This window comes from Gadus morhua, chromosome 20, assembly GCF_902167405.1.
Source record: "Gadus morhua chromosome 20, gadMor3.0, whole genome shotgun sequence".
Lineage (NCBI taxonomy): Eukaryota > Metazoa > Chordata > Actinopteri > Gadiformes > Gadidae > Gadus > Gadus morhua.
In genome coordinates this window covers 9,491,429-9,506,610 of record NC_044067.1, presented here as the reverse complement: position 1 = coordinate 9,506,610, position 15,182 = coordinate 9,491,429, and the positions used below count along the sequence as shown (strand labels likewise).

Sequence of the window (15,182 nt, the reverse complement as noted above, 5' to 3'; positions counted from 1 at the left end):
CTGCTTCGACGTGAAATGTGTTTATAGAACGTTAATATACATGTATGAGTATTTAAATGCGGCTTACAATAAGGTTTTAACACCAAAGCCCTTTTGGCATTTTAAAGACAGCTGAACACAGGGATGCAAAGCATGTCTGTTGTTAGGCAGATGTGTTTTTAACTTTGCCGCCCATTCATTATCGATCACACCTTGAGAGAATGGGGCCAGTTAATGGTTTAGAGCGGTCAAAATGCTTGAAATAATAGCTTTCGGCGGTTCTCCAGAAGGCGACGTACGGAGTCTCCAGCTGTATTACCGCGTGTTCGGTCCACTCGGAGTGAAATAAGCCCCGATATCACTCAAAGTCAACAAAAAGACACATAGGAAATCCCTGCGAGAGAAAAACACAGGCCCCGACGCATTAAGCAACGCAGATGGTACCGGGCTCAAACGTATAACAAATGCGGTAGTGTTTCACTGTCAACGCGAACACCAGAAACGGCTTGGCCGAGGCAGAGAGGGGGGGGGGGGGGGGGGGGGGGGGGGGGGTGGATCCCGGACTAAGGAGTCAGTTCGCTCACATCTGGCCTAATTATGGCTTCCCCCGTGGCCTTTGGACCCAGACGGCCAGGCCGCCTCTTAGCCAGCCTCTCCATTTGCACTCAGGCCTTCTAATTAATGGACATACGAAAATTAAGATGCTGACCCAGCATTTGAGGAACAAATCCAGAGGGTGCTGAGGGACTTTCAAGGAAACGCCGGATAAAGTCCCCCGTTCCCAAATTAGTAACTCGAGCTCTTTTTTTCTGGTTGGTTTGTATGGCTGGTACCATTCTTCTGGTATACTCCGGGTGGCAAAGGAGACACGATTGATGCCGGAGACGAAACTGGGACATTAATGTAATTCATATCTCTCGGGGTGAAACATTTCAAGCACTTCAAAAGTGAACATGGGGTAATACTGCGCACATAAAGCACTGTGCGAACACAGTGCATTAAGCTAAATAAATGTTGGCGAGACAGAGCCGGTGGCTTTGAAGTTGCCATGCAACAGTTCAAATGTCTCAGAGGCGCCTACCTTTTTGGCACTTCTTCAAACCGTCTTCTTTTTGTACGTAAGAATTGAGTTACATGCACATACACATGCACTTTTAATCCCAGGGCTCGATAACGGGGGCTCGCATGTGACAGCAAATGTTGTTAATCCCTCAAAGCGTAATTTGCTGAGGGATTTGAAAAAGGAAAACTAGTTCACTCCTGCCAAGCATCTGACATGCCCTTAAAAAAGTGGAAGAAACGCCATAGTGACGAACATGGGGGGCCTTCACTGAACAATGACATTTTAATTCCAAACCACTCCTGTGTAATAACCCACCGTCCTCCTCCCTCTGCAACAGGATTGGATGACACAAGATTGTTTCCTCATATAAGGAAGAGTTATGATATGAGCGACAATATCTGGCAGCGCTGCAAATCAACAAAGTGGAAGGCATGAAATATTGAGTGCCAGAGTCCGCCTTTGCCAATTCTAACGAGACACAATAAGTAATGTATACACATAGCTACTTACGCACCTGTCCGTGTGCCTGTTTGCCTTCAACACAATTAAAATCTGGAGGATAAACTTTGCATCCAAAGCGCATTATAACTACTTAACGTCTAGCCACGGTTCCGAGAGATAAGGTGGAACAACAATTAGGCCTACATAAAGCGCCTATTTGCTGTGATGTGCTGAAGCCCAGCGCTGCCGTGAGTCGCGTAATATTTTGGAGCACATTTGGTTGTGAAATCAAGATCAGAAGTGTAGAGATACCCCACATCGTTTGGTCAACAATTTTTTTCATTATTTCATCAAATGAATGAATACCTTGACCTTAGTTTTTTTATTTGAATTGCGTAGCAACAGTGATACAATTGCATATCCTCGATTGCAATGTGATTGTTCTCCTTGGTTGAAGAACACTTGATTTTAATGTGGTATTTCGCGGACACTCACACAGTGCAATTTTCATGTCGAGTCGCCCGCCGTTCAATAAAACCAAATGAATCCCAGCTCTGTTTGTTCACGATAACATTCATTAATTTGTTATCAAGACAAAAATGAGACATTCGTGAAGAGATAACAAGTTCTAATCTCGTTCTGACAGAACGGGCAAAAACATATCCCACCCACGGCAGCGTTATCTGTCCGTAGTTTCGGTAACTACTATTTGCGCGAAAGGACTATCACATGTCCACTCTTCTTTTCAACCCCTGGAGAGTAATCGATTTAATAGACATGCTGACATATCACAGAGATTGAGGCAGGTTGGGAGTGCTTTTGTTTAGCCTTAAAAAAGTGAAATTCCATGAAATATATGACAATAGATGCCATGACAGATGTCACGGCGTCAGGCTTTACTTTGGTTTAGCAGTGGCTCAGGCAGTCCACATCGGGCCAGAGGAATGTGTTTTTTGCTTGCCTGCACTCTTATGTGGTGTGGTTTATTTGGCTTTGTTTTTGTATTGGTGGGGGTCGTCCTAATTAAAAGTTAATCAAGTCGGATAACTGAATGTTGTTCAGCGGCCGGGGGGAGGAGGTGAGGGGGAGGGGGGGGGGGGGGGCAGTTACGTGTCTGACATTGATTTTCATTAATCATCGAGGGCAGTGTCATCGTCTATCTTTTTTGTGTCATCTTCAAACATTTTTTAAAGCAAAGAAGCACGGATGCCTTCATAACAACACTAATAATATTAACAATAATATTATGATTACTTGATGAGTGTTTTTTAGTGACTCAGAGCGCCGCAACCATCATGGCAACAGCCACAAAGAGCACAGACAAAGACAAAGTGAAGGATAAAGTAGCACACAAGAGAAACAAATCAACAAGAAAAATAAAGAGAGGGAAAGGAGGGAGACATAGACAAGGCCGGTAAGGAAGATAAATGAGGCAGAAGGGCAGCCTGGTCGGACGTTGGAGTCAAGGGAGGGGTTTGTGATAGAGAAACAGATGGAGAGGTGATGATGATGAGTTTAAGGGCTGATTCAAAGGCATATTCTTTATATCAGGGCGTGATCAAACAAACAGGGGACTTCGAAGCAAGGCGGCTTTTGGGAAGACAATGTCGTAGCATAGCTCCTTGTCCTCAATAAAAACGGGGGTGGTGGTGGTGTTTATGTGTGGTGGTGGTGGTGATTGGGGGGGTCGGCTGAGGGCAGCAGAGGTTCCCATGGCTGGGAAGTGATGAACCACCACTGAGTGGCGAGACTCGTACCCTAGCCCAGGAGAGGTAAACCAAGGGAGACAAGCATTTGACAGGCAGTGGCCTGACACCAGAATCATTGGTGCGTAAAAAACCTTTAGCTTCCCACTCACAAGGAAGGGGAAAAAAAATAGTATTTTTTTGGCAGGGGAGGGGGTGGTGGGGGAGGGGGTTCAATTACACAAGGGGCTGTCAAAGCAGAACCCCGGAGAGGACCGGTGACGTAACAGCGCTTGCACGTTTCTCCCTGGCAGATGATTGTGCCAAAACTTCTCCTGTCAACGCGAGTGAGATCTGGGCAAACATAACATTAATGGAGAAGGCGCGCTGGGAGCTGTTGTTTCCTGGTGACACTTCCTGTGTTCTCCCGTAACGCTCCCTCGTCAATGTCAAAGTAGTCGTCTCCTTCCCACAGATCGCATGTTCTCGGAGCGAAATGCCTGTTTCCCCAAATGAGCTCGATAGCCGAACATCAAGCGCCTTTCAACCGGTGTACAGCGTTGCGAGGAAATCATTGACAAAACAGCCAGATCTAAGGGCTTCTAAATTGGTTCAGAGTCCTCCTGTTTCAACTGCACACCATCAGTACGTATCTCACCAAACACAGATCGAGGAAAAACTGAATTTCCGTTCGTCAATGAAAGTGCAATGGGAACTAACAGCAGGCTTTGATTGTCTGGATGATTTGGGTCTTTGGACAGTTATCCCTGGGGGACATTCTGCATACGGGAAAGGTTAACAAAGACTGAGTCTTAGGCTGGATTATTGATAAGCATTTTTACCAATGACGTTTTTGGGGTGAACTAATTTAAAGATGTTCTACCTGGCCTGTACATTACTGCATACAAATTGGGTTCTCCTTCCTGCAAATGTCAAGCAATCATGGAGGTATTAAGCTCTACCATGTTATCAGCGGTGAGTTTAGTGCTGTAGGTTGAGATTAGTTTGGGATAAAAAATACCAAGGTACCTACTAATGAGATATGTAAATGTCAATGCGAAATAGAGCCCTTAATTAACCATTATGCACTCAATGTCTCATATCTACATCTTCATTCCACCCCACTAACTGCATCGTCTACACTAATATATTATGGATGACAAAGTTGTAGCTCAACGAGCAATGTAATACCCTGGCCTCCGCCCACTTCCCCATTCATTAAAAGATATATAAATCGGTAAGCGAATCACATCCAGACCAAAGCAAAATAAATCCTATTGGCTCTGTATTATCCATAAAACCAGAATAGTCACTACAATATCTATCGATAAACTGAACTCAAAATTACAAATTACTTCACAAACAATGTGGCGCCAATGTTGAGAGCAGAGAATGTTCTTAAAATATTGGTAACACAAGCCAGCTGAAACGAGGTGTTTCATGAGTTTCTGAACAAACTCAGATGTCTATCTCTTCGATTTCTATTTTTATTATCTACCGGTTTAGGTATGAACTCCGGAAGGCCTAAAAAGGTAACAAACCAATTTAGACGAAAGGAGATCATTGCTGTGGAGATCTAAATGAAACATCCTTGGAGTTCAATATTGAGAGCCGCCTGTCTTCGACAACAGCTAGCTAAGTACGATAACGCTGTGTTTAATCTTATCGTGCTTGTTCTCTTCAACAGTATAAAGGACATATTTCTGCCTGTTTGTTTGTGTTACGGGGTCATGGAGGCTAACTGCCATCCTAGAAGCAGATACCGAGTTTACATTTTGTGATTGCTCAGGGACACTATGTTATCCACGTGAATGAAGTAAAGCCCTCTCTTACCAGAAGGCCAACCTTCCCTGAACCTGTTATCTTGGCATTGCTTTAAGACCTGGCCCCAATAAATGACATACTCAAGTTGAATTTCATTGAAAAAGTTTGAACCATCTGTTGGCCTTGAGAGAAATAAAAAATTCTGAACTACAATAATAAAAGTGTGTTTGAGAAACGACATTGAACCGTTTTTCTAAACAGTAATTATCGCTCTGAAGACCAACTAGGGTAGTATACTCTCGGTTTCTTCATCCTAAGAGAATTGTTGGTTGAGATAATTAAATGCCAGCCCACAATATGACAATCAACATCATTGTTAAGATGTTGCCTGATCCATTATCTTTCTGTGCAAATGTAATGTCCTACTCGCACAAACACTGAGAAAAGGCAGCACAATTAACTTCTCTATGTTTGTATGTGTGCATGAGTGTGTGTGTGTGTGTGTGTGTGTGTGTGTGTGTGTGTGTGTGTGTGTGTGTGTGTGTGTGTGTGTGTGTGTGTGTGTGTGTGTGTGTGTGTGTGTGTGAGAATATCATAAGCAAAATTCCATTCTATGTTATGAGCAGAGCCTGAATATTTAACTTGTGTTGCCAAAATCAGTTCTTGGTGAAAATAATTCTGGGAAATCAGTAATGTGATACATTTAAGATGAACTGAAGTAATATTCTTTATGCCACAATATGATAGAGTCTAACAATAAACTACTGTGAGAGGACGGAATATGAACAAAAGTGATTGTGGAGGGTTGTCTATTCATCTGTCAGGATATGATATTGGGTAACAGTAATGTGTAGCCTAGCGAGCTCGCCAAGACTTGGTGTCACAATGAAAGAAGAGAAACAGCTCAATTTTTATATAACCTTTAAATGGCCGGGGTTGAGAAGGTGCATAACCTCATTCAGGTGGTATGTCACAGTGAAAAAACCAAGCACAATCTGGAACGTGATTTAAGTGGTGGGCAAATGTATTCATCCTTGTTTCGTGTGTGTGAAAATAACTTGTTTCTATAATGGCTAGCAGGGAGGGGAGGAGGAATTGGGGTTCCTTCGTTTAGGCCCTGGAGTTAATGAGGTTCACTGCGTTGGAGCTGCAGCATCCACGCATTCCTCAGCAGACCAGTGGGAACACAGTACGTCCTGCCCTCCTGAGGCACGACTGTAGACTAGGGAACAACATGGGAAGAAGGGAGGTGTGTGTGTGTGAGACTGCTTCACATCACACATCAGATGTGTGTGTATGTATATATATATATATATATATATATATATATAAAGTAAGTCCGGGAAGGGCACAATTCCCATTTTTTAGGATAGTCCTGGTCTCTGGTGAGCTGGTAATTGTGTATGTGCATGCGTGCCTGCGTGTGTTTGTGCGCTTGTTTGTCTGTGTGCATGTCTGCGTATCTCTGCCTGTGTATCTGTGTGTGTGTGCGTGCGTGTGTGTATGCGTGTATGCCTGCATGCATGCATGTGTGAATGAGTCCCTGCGTGCCTGCGTGCGGTTGTCCTTCTGTGTGCACGTCTGTGAGTCTGTGCGTGCTAATGTCTTCACATATGTGTCTAATTACGTGGACACACAAACAGGAACGGTTGATTTGTGGTGGAGAACGCATTGACCATGTGGTCTCGGGTTCATCTCCACCCTTCTCCCTCTTCCCCCCAGGTCTATGTCAGGGGCCACACGGGGCCAAGGCTATGAAGGGGGCCACATGATTAAGAGTGAAAACGCCTCCTGAAGGTGAACAGGGCTTTGCTGTATTTTCCCATCTGGACACCTTCATGTGAAGGTCTTCTGGGATCGGCAGCATGTATATTCATAAGGTAAGGCGGGCGGGAAGCGAAGGGAGAGAGTGAGGGGGTGGCGGGGGGAACCATAGTAAAGTTTTGCAAAAGGAGACCCAGCTGGCCACATAAAACTTCCCTTTAGTGACCTCGATTCCTCCACCCTCCCACCGTGTGCGCTGCGTCCGAGCAGACCCGGGGTATTTGTGTCCCTGTGTGAACCCCGGGAGGTCAGCTCCACATGGGCTGGAGCAGGGGGGGGGGGGATCTATTAAAATATGAATAGTTTTTTTTGCTCGATGATGAATCGCAGAATCAGGCCCAAGAGGGAGGCCCTCCATGCGTTTTTTTTGGCCGCGCTGAATGGAGCCCATCGAACAAACGGTCCTATAGAGAACGGATCTGTCGAAAGAAAGTTGAATCAGGAACAGAGTGAGATTACGGATGATAATCAGGGGGAAGATAAGTCACGTGTTTCTTCTTTTCTTTTTTTTAACGCTATAAATACTCTGAACACATTTTCTGTGTGATGAACTGAACAGGACTGGGACCCGTCTGACCCCTTAGAGATAAACGTCTGGCGCATGTTAGCTGTCAGAGAGCAATGGGAGGCTGTGTTACCGCCGCTGGAGTCTGGGAGGTTGAGAGTAAATGCAAAATTGAAATGAACACATAGTGTATGTATGCAATGGGTCACAGCAAAGGTAAGGACAGCGGTTGCAAATTGCCTCCATTTACCTTTGTTTATGTGTCCAACCACATGCAGTTTATACAACTCTTAGCAATGTACGGAAGATAAAAAGGCTTGCGTTAGGGAGATGCATCTGCACGCGCCTGCTATACGGCATTAAGGCTGCTTCATGGTGATATATCACCATAATTAAACAGATCCACTAAACGTACTCCCGTCTCGGGAAAGTGGAGAGTGTGAGGGACGCAGGACTGTGAATCAGCATCTGCAGCAGCCTGCTGCCATCTCCAATAACAACTTTCCACGAATAGCCAATGTTTGCATCATTTAATGTAATTCCAAAGGGAATGAGAAAAAGGTGCCGGTTTGACATAAACTGCAAGCAGAATTAGCGACCCAGAAGTGTGCCACTTACTCTGAACATTGGAGGGCTTTGGATTTAAAGGCCGTCTGACTAGGAGGTTTAAAGTGATGGGCCTATTGTGGTTCATTAGCATTAGATACATAGAGAGTATGAGTAGTTTGATGTCCCTATTCCAGTTTGCGATGGACAATTTTCTAGTATAGATACGTCTTAAAATTACACCATTGGGATAAATGTGTTGTAATTTATACTACAAAATATAATGCATAGCAATTCAACCAGTGTAACAAATGAACAATACGATGACACACAATTACGTTTTGGTGCAGGTTTAGTTTGATACTATAGGTTAAAACGATCTTCAACTACAATGTAATGAGCCCTATAATGCCTTGATATTTAGGGCGGGATTCGAAGGGAAAGGGAAAGGTGTGTAGCATATAAAGCATATTCTGCAAAGAAACATGTTAGAGAAACAGACAGAAGGCCACAATAAGCTACAACTTTCTTGTGGCACTTGTTATGGGAAGATGTACTACCCATTTTGAAAACCTCCATGATAAACCTGCCATCCTTCATCTCAATAATGTATCCATAGTAACAAGTCACACGTTCCATTAAAATGAGAGGATACAAAGGTCCAACAAATGTAACTGAAATAACATCCCATACAATTAAAGTGGATGGATCGCTTTCCTTCACCCATTTCACTGTACGTGGAAACACACACATTTATATATATAGAACTGATGCTTTGTGCAACAATGTAAAAGCCTTGCACTTTTGTATGATGCATGTGTATGCCACCGATAGCCCATACATCGTGTGATGCACGAGTGCACTATTGGATGATTAAACCAAAATCACCTTTACACAATGCTCGTGTGTGTCATCCAATTAATTTCCTTCTTGTGTCGTCCATAATTGGCTCAGTGTGAGATCATAGGGCTCAGGGTCTCCCTCAAATGCACTCTGTCTTGCGGAGTGTTGGAGTGATAGCAAAATTAAAGTGACAGAATTAGACAATCCTGTGTGTGCGAATGATTGCATACAATTTAGCAGGTCCATAGGCTAGGCACCTGCATAAAACATGAGAACAAAAACTATCTTGAGCAGCTAACTAAAACGCATCACTTCCTCGATAGCGGGATGTGTGTGTGAGAGAGCCCGGGCCATTATGCAAACGAGTGAATATCATTGTACAGCTATAACGCATTTCTGTCACACATTTGCCAAACTCTGTCTTGGCAGCCGGCCCATTCAGAACTCATTACTCTTTCACTATCAGATCAGATGTCCATACTTAATTCAAATTAAGTTTTTTATATTCTCACAATCTCACTCTCTCATGACGTTACAAAGAGGAACGGAAAGCTATCATTTATCAGATGATGTATGTCATAGTGATACATAGTTTCCCCAATCGAAATGACAAATATAAGACGCAGCAGTGTCGTTTCTGAAGGGCACTACATCCCTGCTGTTTGTGAAAGTATCTGCAATATGTGAAGGAGCTGAAGCAACTTCAGGCATCCTTTTTTCCACCAACGTGCCAATGGGAGAAATAGTTAATGTAACCGTTACACATCTCAATGGATTCCCCAAGAGCTATACATGTCATTAGCTATAAGGGTTCTCTTTAAATAAATCTTTGCTCGTCCAATATTGTAAAAAAAACAATAAAAAAATGCTAACGTTTGTTAAATGCCAACTCTTCATTTAGAACCGATGTAAACGATGATGTGTACTGTGTTAATTAGTCAATGCTTTTATTAGAAAACACCCACAGGAACACCTACACGCATGGATAAATACATGGCCTAACGCCATTAACAAACCCAATGTTTACGGATATTCTGGACCGTTTGCACCTCATGGTGTCGACTCGTTTTGTGTTAAGCGACCCCCTAATCAACAAGTGTACCACACACACACACCGCTGACAACACCGGCACAGAGTAACCCTCGGTAACACAGTCAACCGGACAGCCGATTAAAAGGCCCCAGAAGCGATGCATTATTTAAACTTCCTGTCACCGTGAATGAGAACACTAAAAGTTGGATTTAACAGCCAGCGGGGCCAGCAGGGTGTCATGATCCATCCACATGACAGGGCAGTGTCTTCGGGGCACGGCGGACTCGCTCCGGCGGCTCCAAGGCCACAGTGTGGGGGTCTAATTGCACACACAGAAGAAGAAGCGGCCATGGCAGACAAAGATGGAGGGCCTTTTATTTTATTTTTTTATATTTTATATTTTGTCTTCTGATGGGGGAGTGTGGGCGTGAGCAGGAGCAGAGAGTGCACACGCAGGCTGCTAAGTGGTGAAGGGGTTGCTGGTTCATTCTTCAAAACCATCACTTAACAATGCTGCCAAACTTACAACAACAACACCCAACAACAACAACAACAACAACATCTCATCACAACCACCATTTTTGCTCCAAGGGCAGATGATGACAACGAGATCAGAAGGTGCAGAGCAGTGTTTAAAGCCCAGAATGCTGTACAGGAGTATCATTTGGGTATTATTGATTTCAATGTGGGTCCATCCAACTACCATGGCACCCTTTGACATTGTTTCACAGCAGTTTGAGAAGTAAATGATTAAAAACATACAGGGTTACCCATGATTTATGGTCAATTTCATACATTTAAATGACCATTTCTAGGGCCAAACACACTCATATTGCTCACAAATACAATGTCCACCCACTTTAAGATCAATATTAATTTAATCCCAGAGTCTCTTCTCCTAGGCAACCTACCAAGTCAATTTATCAGTGCAAGCATTATTGTACTAGAGTGCAACATTGGATCAGGTTTCTTTTTTCATTCATTCTGTCCTGTCCTGGCCCAACGAACACACCCTTGGAATGTTTTCAACTGTGACCGAGAGGGCCATGCTACCCTGGAGTAGCCCGCGGCCACAAGGCTCCCACGCAGACCGTACACAGCGAGACACCACGTCTTGTCCCGGTCCATCCAGGACATTAGTTCACATGAGAAAACAAAAGATGAACTTGCATCTCTAAGGAAGCGTCTTTTGTTTTCTCAAAGGGGCGGGCATCCAGAGCACCTTGACGCTGATGACTGTAAAAACTGCTGACAAATTATGTCACTCTTTTTGCATGTGGTTGTAACACCTTGTGCCCCTGTGGCTTCCCATGGAACTTGCACAGCCAATTGGAGTAGTAAAAAGGAATTAAGCCTTTAGAATGGGTGCCCTAGTCTCTAGATAGTAAATTGACTACTTTATAAGTTGAGCAAGAGAGTCGCGATGATCTGGAACATTTCAGCCAGCGCAGGCTGAGGAAAAAGGTACTACAGTATGCTCCCCCTAATGATACCACTTTGCACATGGTTTTTCCAATACGGCGGGGAAGAAAAACGATTAATTTGTTCTGAATCAGAACAGCAACCCAGAGCAAAGAGGAGCCTGAGAGGGGGTATCGGCTGTCGAGGCGAGTTTATCTTTACACACCTCCATAATTCACCTTCAAGACGCACGGAGACGGCTCACAGGACACCGGCACAATTGTTTCCAAGGCAACGAACATGTGGTTCCTTACCTCGACAGTGCACTCCTTCATCGTAGCCGTCGTCGCAATCCCGGGCCCCGTTGCACAGTTTGTTGAAGTGGATACATTTCCTGGTCCCGATGCACTGGAAGTGGTTCAGGGGGCATCTGATCACCACCTCCCGCTGACCTGAAGAATGGAGAGGACAGGCACCGGGTGAGAAAATAATCCACCTTTTATTCATACATGGCGAGAGACATCCGGAGGGGGGGGGGGAGTATGCTAATGTAGATGTGTGAGAGACGGTATCCCTGTGCACACGCATTAGGTATTCACAAACTGTTTAGAAGAGGACGTCAGCCGCCCACTCGACATGTGTTTTGTTTTCCCTTGTTCCGCTTGTCCCTTTTTTTTGCCAACAATACTACTACACGGGAAAGAGAAAGTCTGAAAAAAAAAAATGCATATTTCATTCCTAATAACCATCTCCCTCAAGTGAAATGATTATCATCTTCAACTTTCCAATGTGCCGCCCCCCCCTCTCCCCACCACCGCTCCCCTTCAGCCGCTGAAACAGATGTACTTAAAAAGGCCTCTGCATATGTAAATCCACTCACACTAGGAATCAGCCTCCACAGCAGCAGATGTTTTTCAGTTAGTTGTTTTTTTTCAATTTGTCTTTCCAGTGCACTGGAACAAGCGGACCTGTATACCACCCCCCTCCCCCTCCGACCCAGCCCCCCCACAACCCCCCCCCCCCCCCCCCCCCCCCCACCCTGCCATCAACTCGGGTAGGTGCCTCGCAGCTGTTTAAGGATTCATGAAGCGCGTAGGTGACCCTAATCCTCATGGCAGAGTCACGAGAGCACATAAAACACATCTGACCGGCGTGGCAGAACTGTAAACGTGTCATATCCTCACCTCAACCGCTCTCGGTATCAATTACCATTTGTGGCCATCGCTGCCACTTAGCCAGAGGGATTTATCGTTTCACTTGACAGGATCTCGCCCCGATCCGAGCGTTTTGGCGGCACTCAGTGGAGGGGGGGGGGGGGGGGGGGGGGGGGGGGGTCGGGGGCAGTCGGGGGGCCTTTGTCGAAGCACACTTTGTCAGTTCCAACCAGGCTTTTAACTTATTCATCGTGTTCTTTTCTTACTTTAGAAACAAGGTAACAGACGCCGCAATTAGGGCGGCCATTATGAAGAGAGCTGTCAGTTTGTGCTGATTTAAAAATAAGCGGTTCAGGCGGAGAGCGTGAAGGAGTGTGTGCCTGCATGTGCCCATGTGTGTGTGTTCTTGTGTGTCTTTGCTTATGACTGTGTGTGTGTGTGTGCGTGCGTGTGAGTATTGGTACAAAAATGACTAATTTTTTAAAGGAGCAGAGTGTGAAAGGTTTTACGTTTTTTTCCACATCTATCCCTTGGCTACTTGTCCAAAAAAGCCCTCAGGATACACAATATATTAGAACGCATTTAGACAATTCAAATATAACAAGACCTTGCCTGGGAGAGAGGCTATCTTTGCTACATGAGCCAATACCGCATCACGGGCCAGCTAACCTTCCCTTGAGATTGATCTAAGTGATGGAGCTTAATGGGTGGCTGTGTGTCTGTTGAGCTACAACCGCTCCAGTAGCATTGACCGTATATTCACATGGATTCACAGGCATGGGTCCCTTTTCCTCAATACATAAACACATCACCACGTTGTCATTGAAAAGGCAGAGGTGTGTGTTCACCGAAACCATTATTGTGTCGTCCCCCTACGGGTTACCATGTTTAATTCATGCTTTACATATGATCAATTAAGAACAAGTGGAGCAAAGTAACGTTAGCCAGAAAGATCTGATCGTGAATAGTCATGGTCTTAACAATCATCAGTCTGAAGAAATGTATAAAAAAAATTGAATCATTAAAACAACAAACAAGGACAGTTATGAAGGAAGATTATGCCACAATATTTGATCAATGAATAATTGTACCTATTAGACTATTCAATAGAAATATGTATAAAAATATAAATATATTTCACCTGTCGCACGCTAAGACACACACACACAAAAAAAGGTAGTTGATGACTCCGACGTGATCCAGGTGAGCACGTCCGCTTGGTAAAGTACGCTAGTTAACACACAGCTGTGTGGGTCCCTGACAACACGACATCACTGTGAGCCTCTCTCGCTCGCCCTCGCTCGCTCACCGCATGCACCCTGTTCTAATGTTACGAGGCAGCGGTTGGCAGATGAATATTCAGCCATTGCGATCAGCCATGCAACAGAGCACAGATGGTCCCGGAACAACCGAGACGCTAAAGGAACACTTTCTCCCACCACCACCACCACCACCACAAGCTTCCAAAGCCACTCTACTGTGCTGCGGAAATGTGCTGCTTCTTTAGCATTGCAAATGATAAGCTCTACAAACAATAAGCAAGGATGACTTGGACCACTGTTAGGAATACAGCAAAACAAACAGATGATTATGCATGGGCCTTTCGCTACAATGCTCAAAGGTGTAAAAGGAACAGGTAAAACCAATTTTGACTGATGAAGATATGATCAGCTTGTACTATTGCTGCCTTAACAACAGGGTGTGTGTGTGTGTGTGTGTGTGTGTGTGTGTGTGTGTGTGTGTGTGTGTGTGTGTGTGTGTGTGTGTGTGTGTGTGTGTGTGTGTGTGTGTGTGTGTGCGTGCGTGCGTGCGTGCGTGCGTGCGTGCGTGTATGGGTGTGTGTATTGTCACCAGAATAGCATGGAGAGTGTCTAACCAAGATAAAATGCTATATATGTACAAACACACGCACACGTGCATACAAAAAGACATATACACACACTTAGATACATATATATAGAGTAGACTAAGCCAGTCTTTTTAATTAAAAGCCAGTGGTGATATTTACCCACTTTTGAGGCGTGTGGGAGACAGAATCAGCGGGGACGTGATAATCCCTCTTATTAATGTGCAGAGAAGGGCTTCTGGCTAGCATTCCACCAGCTATGTTCATTATTTTTTATCACTTCAATCTGGTCCTCTGCACCGGTATGGAAGAAATGATGAATTCTTGAAAGGAAATAATTGAGAAGCTATCAGTGGGGGGAGCTCATTGAACTCTACTGTTGGGAGAATTTGATGTAGCAAGGGGATCCTATAGGCATGTGGGCCATTGGATTTCTCCCCGTTTTATTTTATTCCAAGAGGAGATGATCAAAAGCCCACGGACCAGTGTTTTGAGACTCCCTCTGTTGACAGAGACTATAGACTGTAGACCGCCCTTAGTTCTCCCCATCTAAATTTCGCTATCTTTCTGGGAATTCCAAACTTAGCCTTTTGATTTTTGTTTTGCTTGCAAATAAACCCATGGTTGACTATAGAATACATACATATTACTACAGCTTGATGGTTCTCAATGATTTTTTTCCATGTTTGGTTTATTTAGTACTGAAAGATTTTATTACGTAATCTTAATCTGAATGTCATCTAAATGCCCTGGCAGGGTCTGATCATTCAATTAATAAAATATCTGCTGACACACATACAAACTTCCCTTACCAGAAATATGTCATTCCTACGAATAACTGCAATGGTCTGGAATGTGTTCTTTAAAAAAGATATCCAAATTCCCCAATAGTTAATACTTAATCTTTTCCTAATTGCCCAGATAAGAATAGAAGACCAGGATAAGATAAAAGATGTGCTTACATATCAACGGTAATAAGGCGCCAATGGGTGGCACCATGGGTAAAATAAATAGGATGATGAACCCAATCACACTGCAAATCACACAGTATGGCTCAATGGCACAGCCCCCTTAACGATGCAGCTTTCGGTGTGCATT

The 15,182-nt window shown here is 44.2% G+C and overlaps 1 protein-coding gene across 1 annotated transcript in view; it reads right to left on the bottom strand.

The window, feature by feature from the left end:
* The window catches only part of lrp1bb (low density lipoprotein receptor-related protein 1Bb), a 229,017-nt gene that overhangs the window by 141,681 nt on the left and 72,154 nt on the right, over positions 1 to 15,182 (bottom strand). The window contains exon 3 of the mRNA XM_030344004.1: positions 11,399 to 11,536. Coding sequence (XP_030199864.1) covers positions 11,399 to 11,536 — 138 coding nt within the window. The remainder of the gene's footprint in view (positions 1 to 11,398; positions 11,537 to 15,182) is intronic.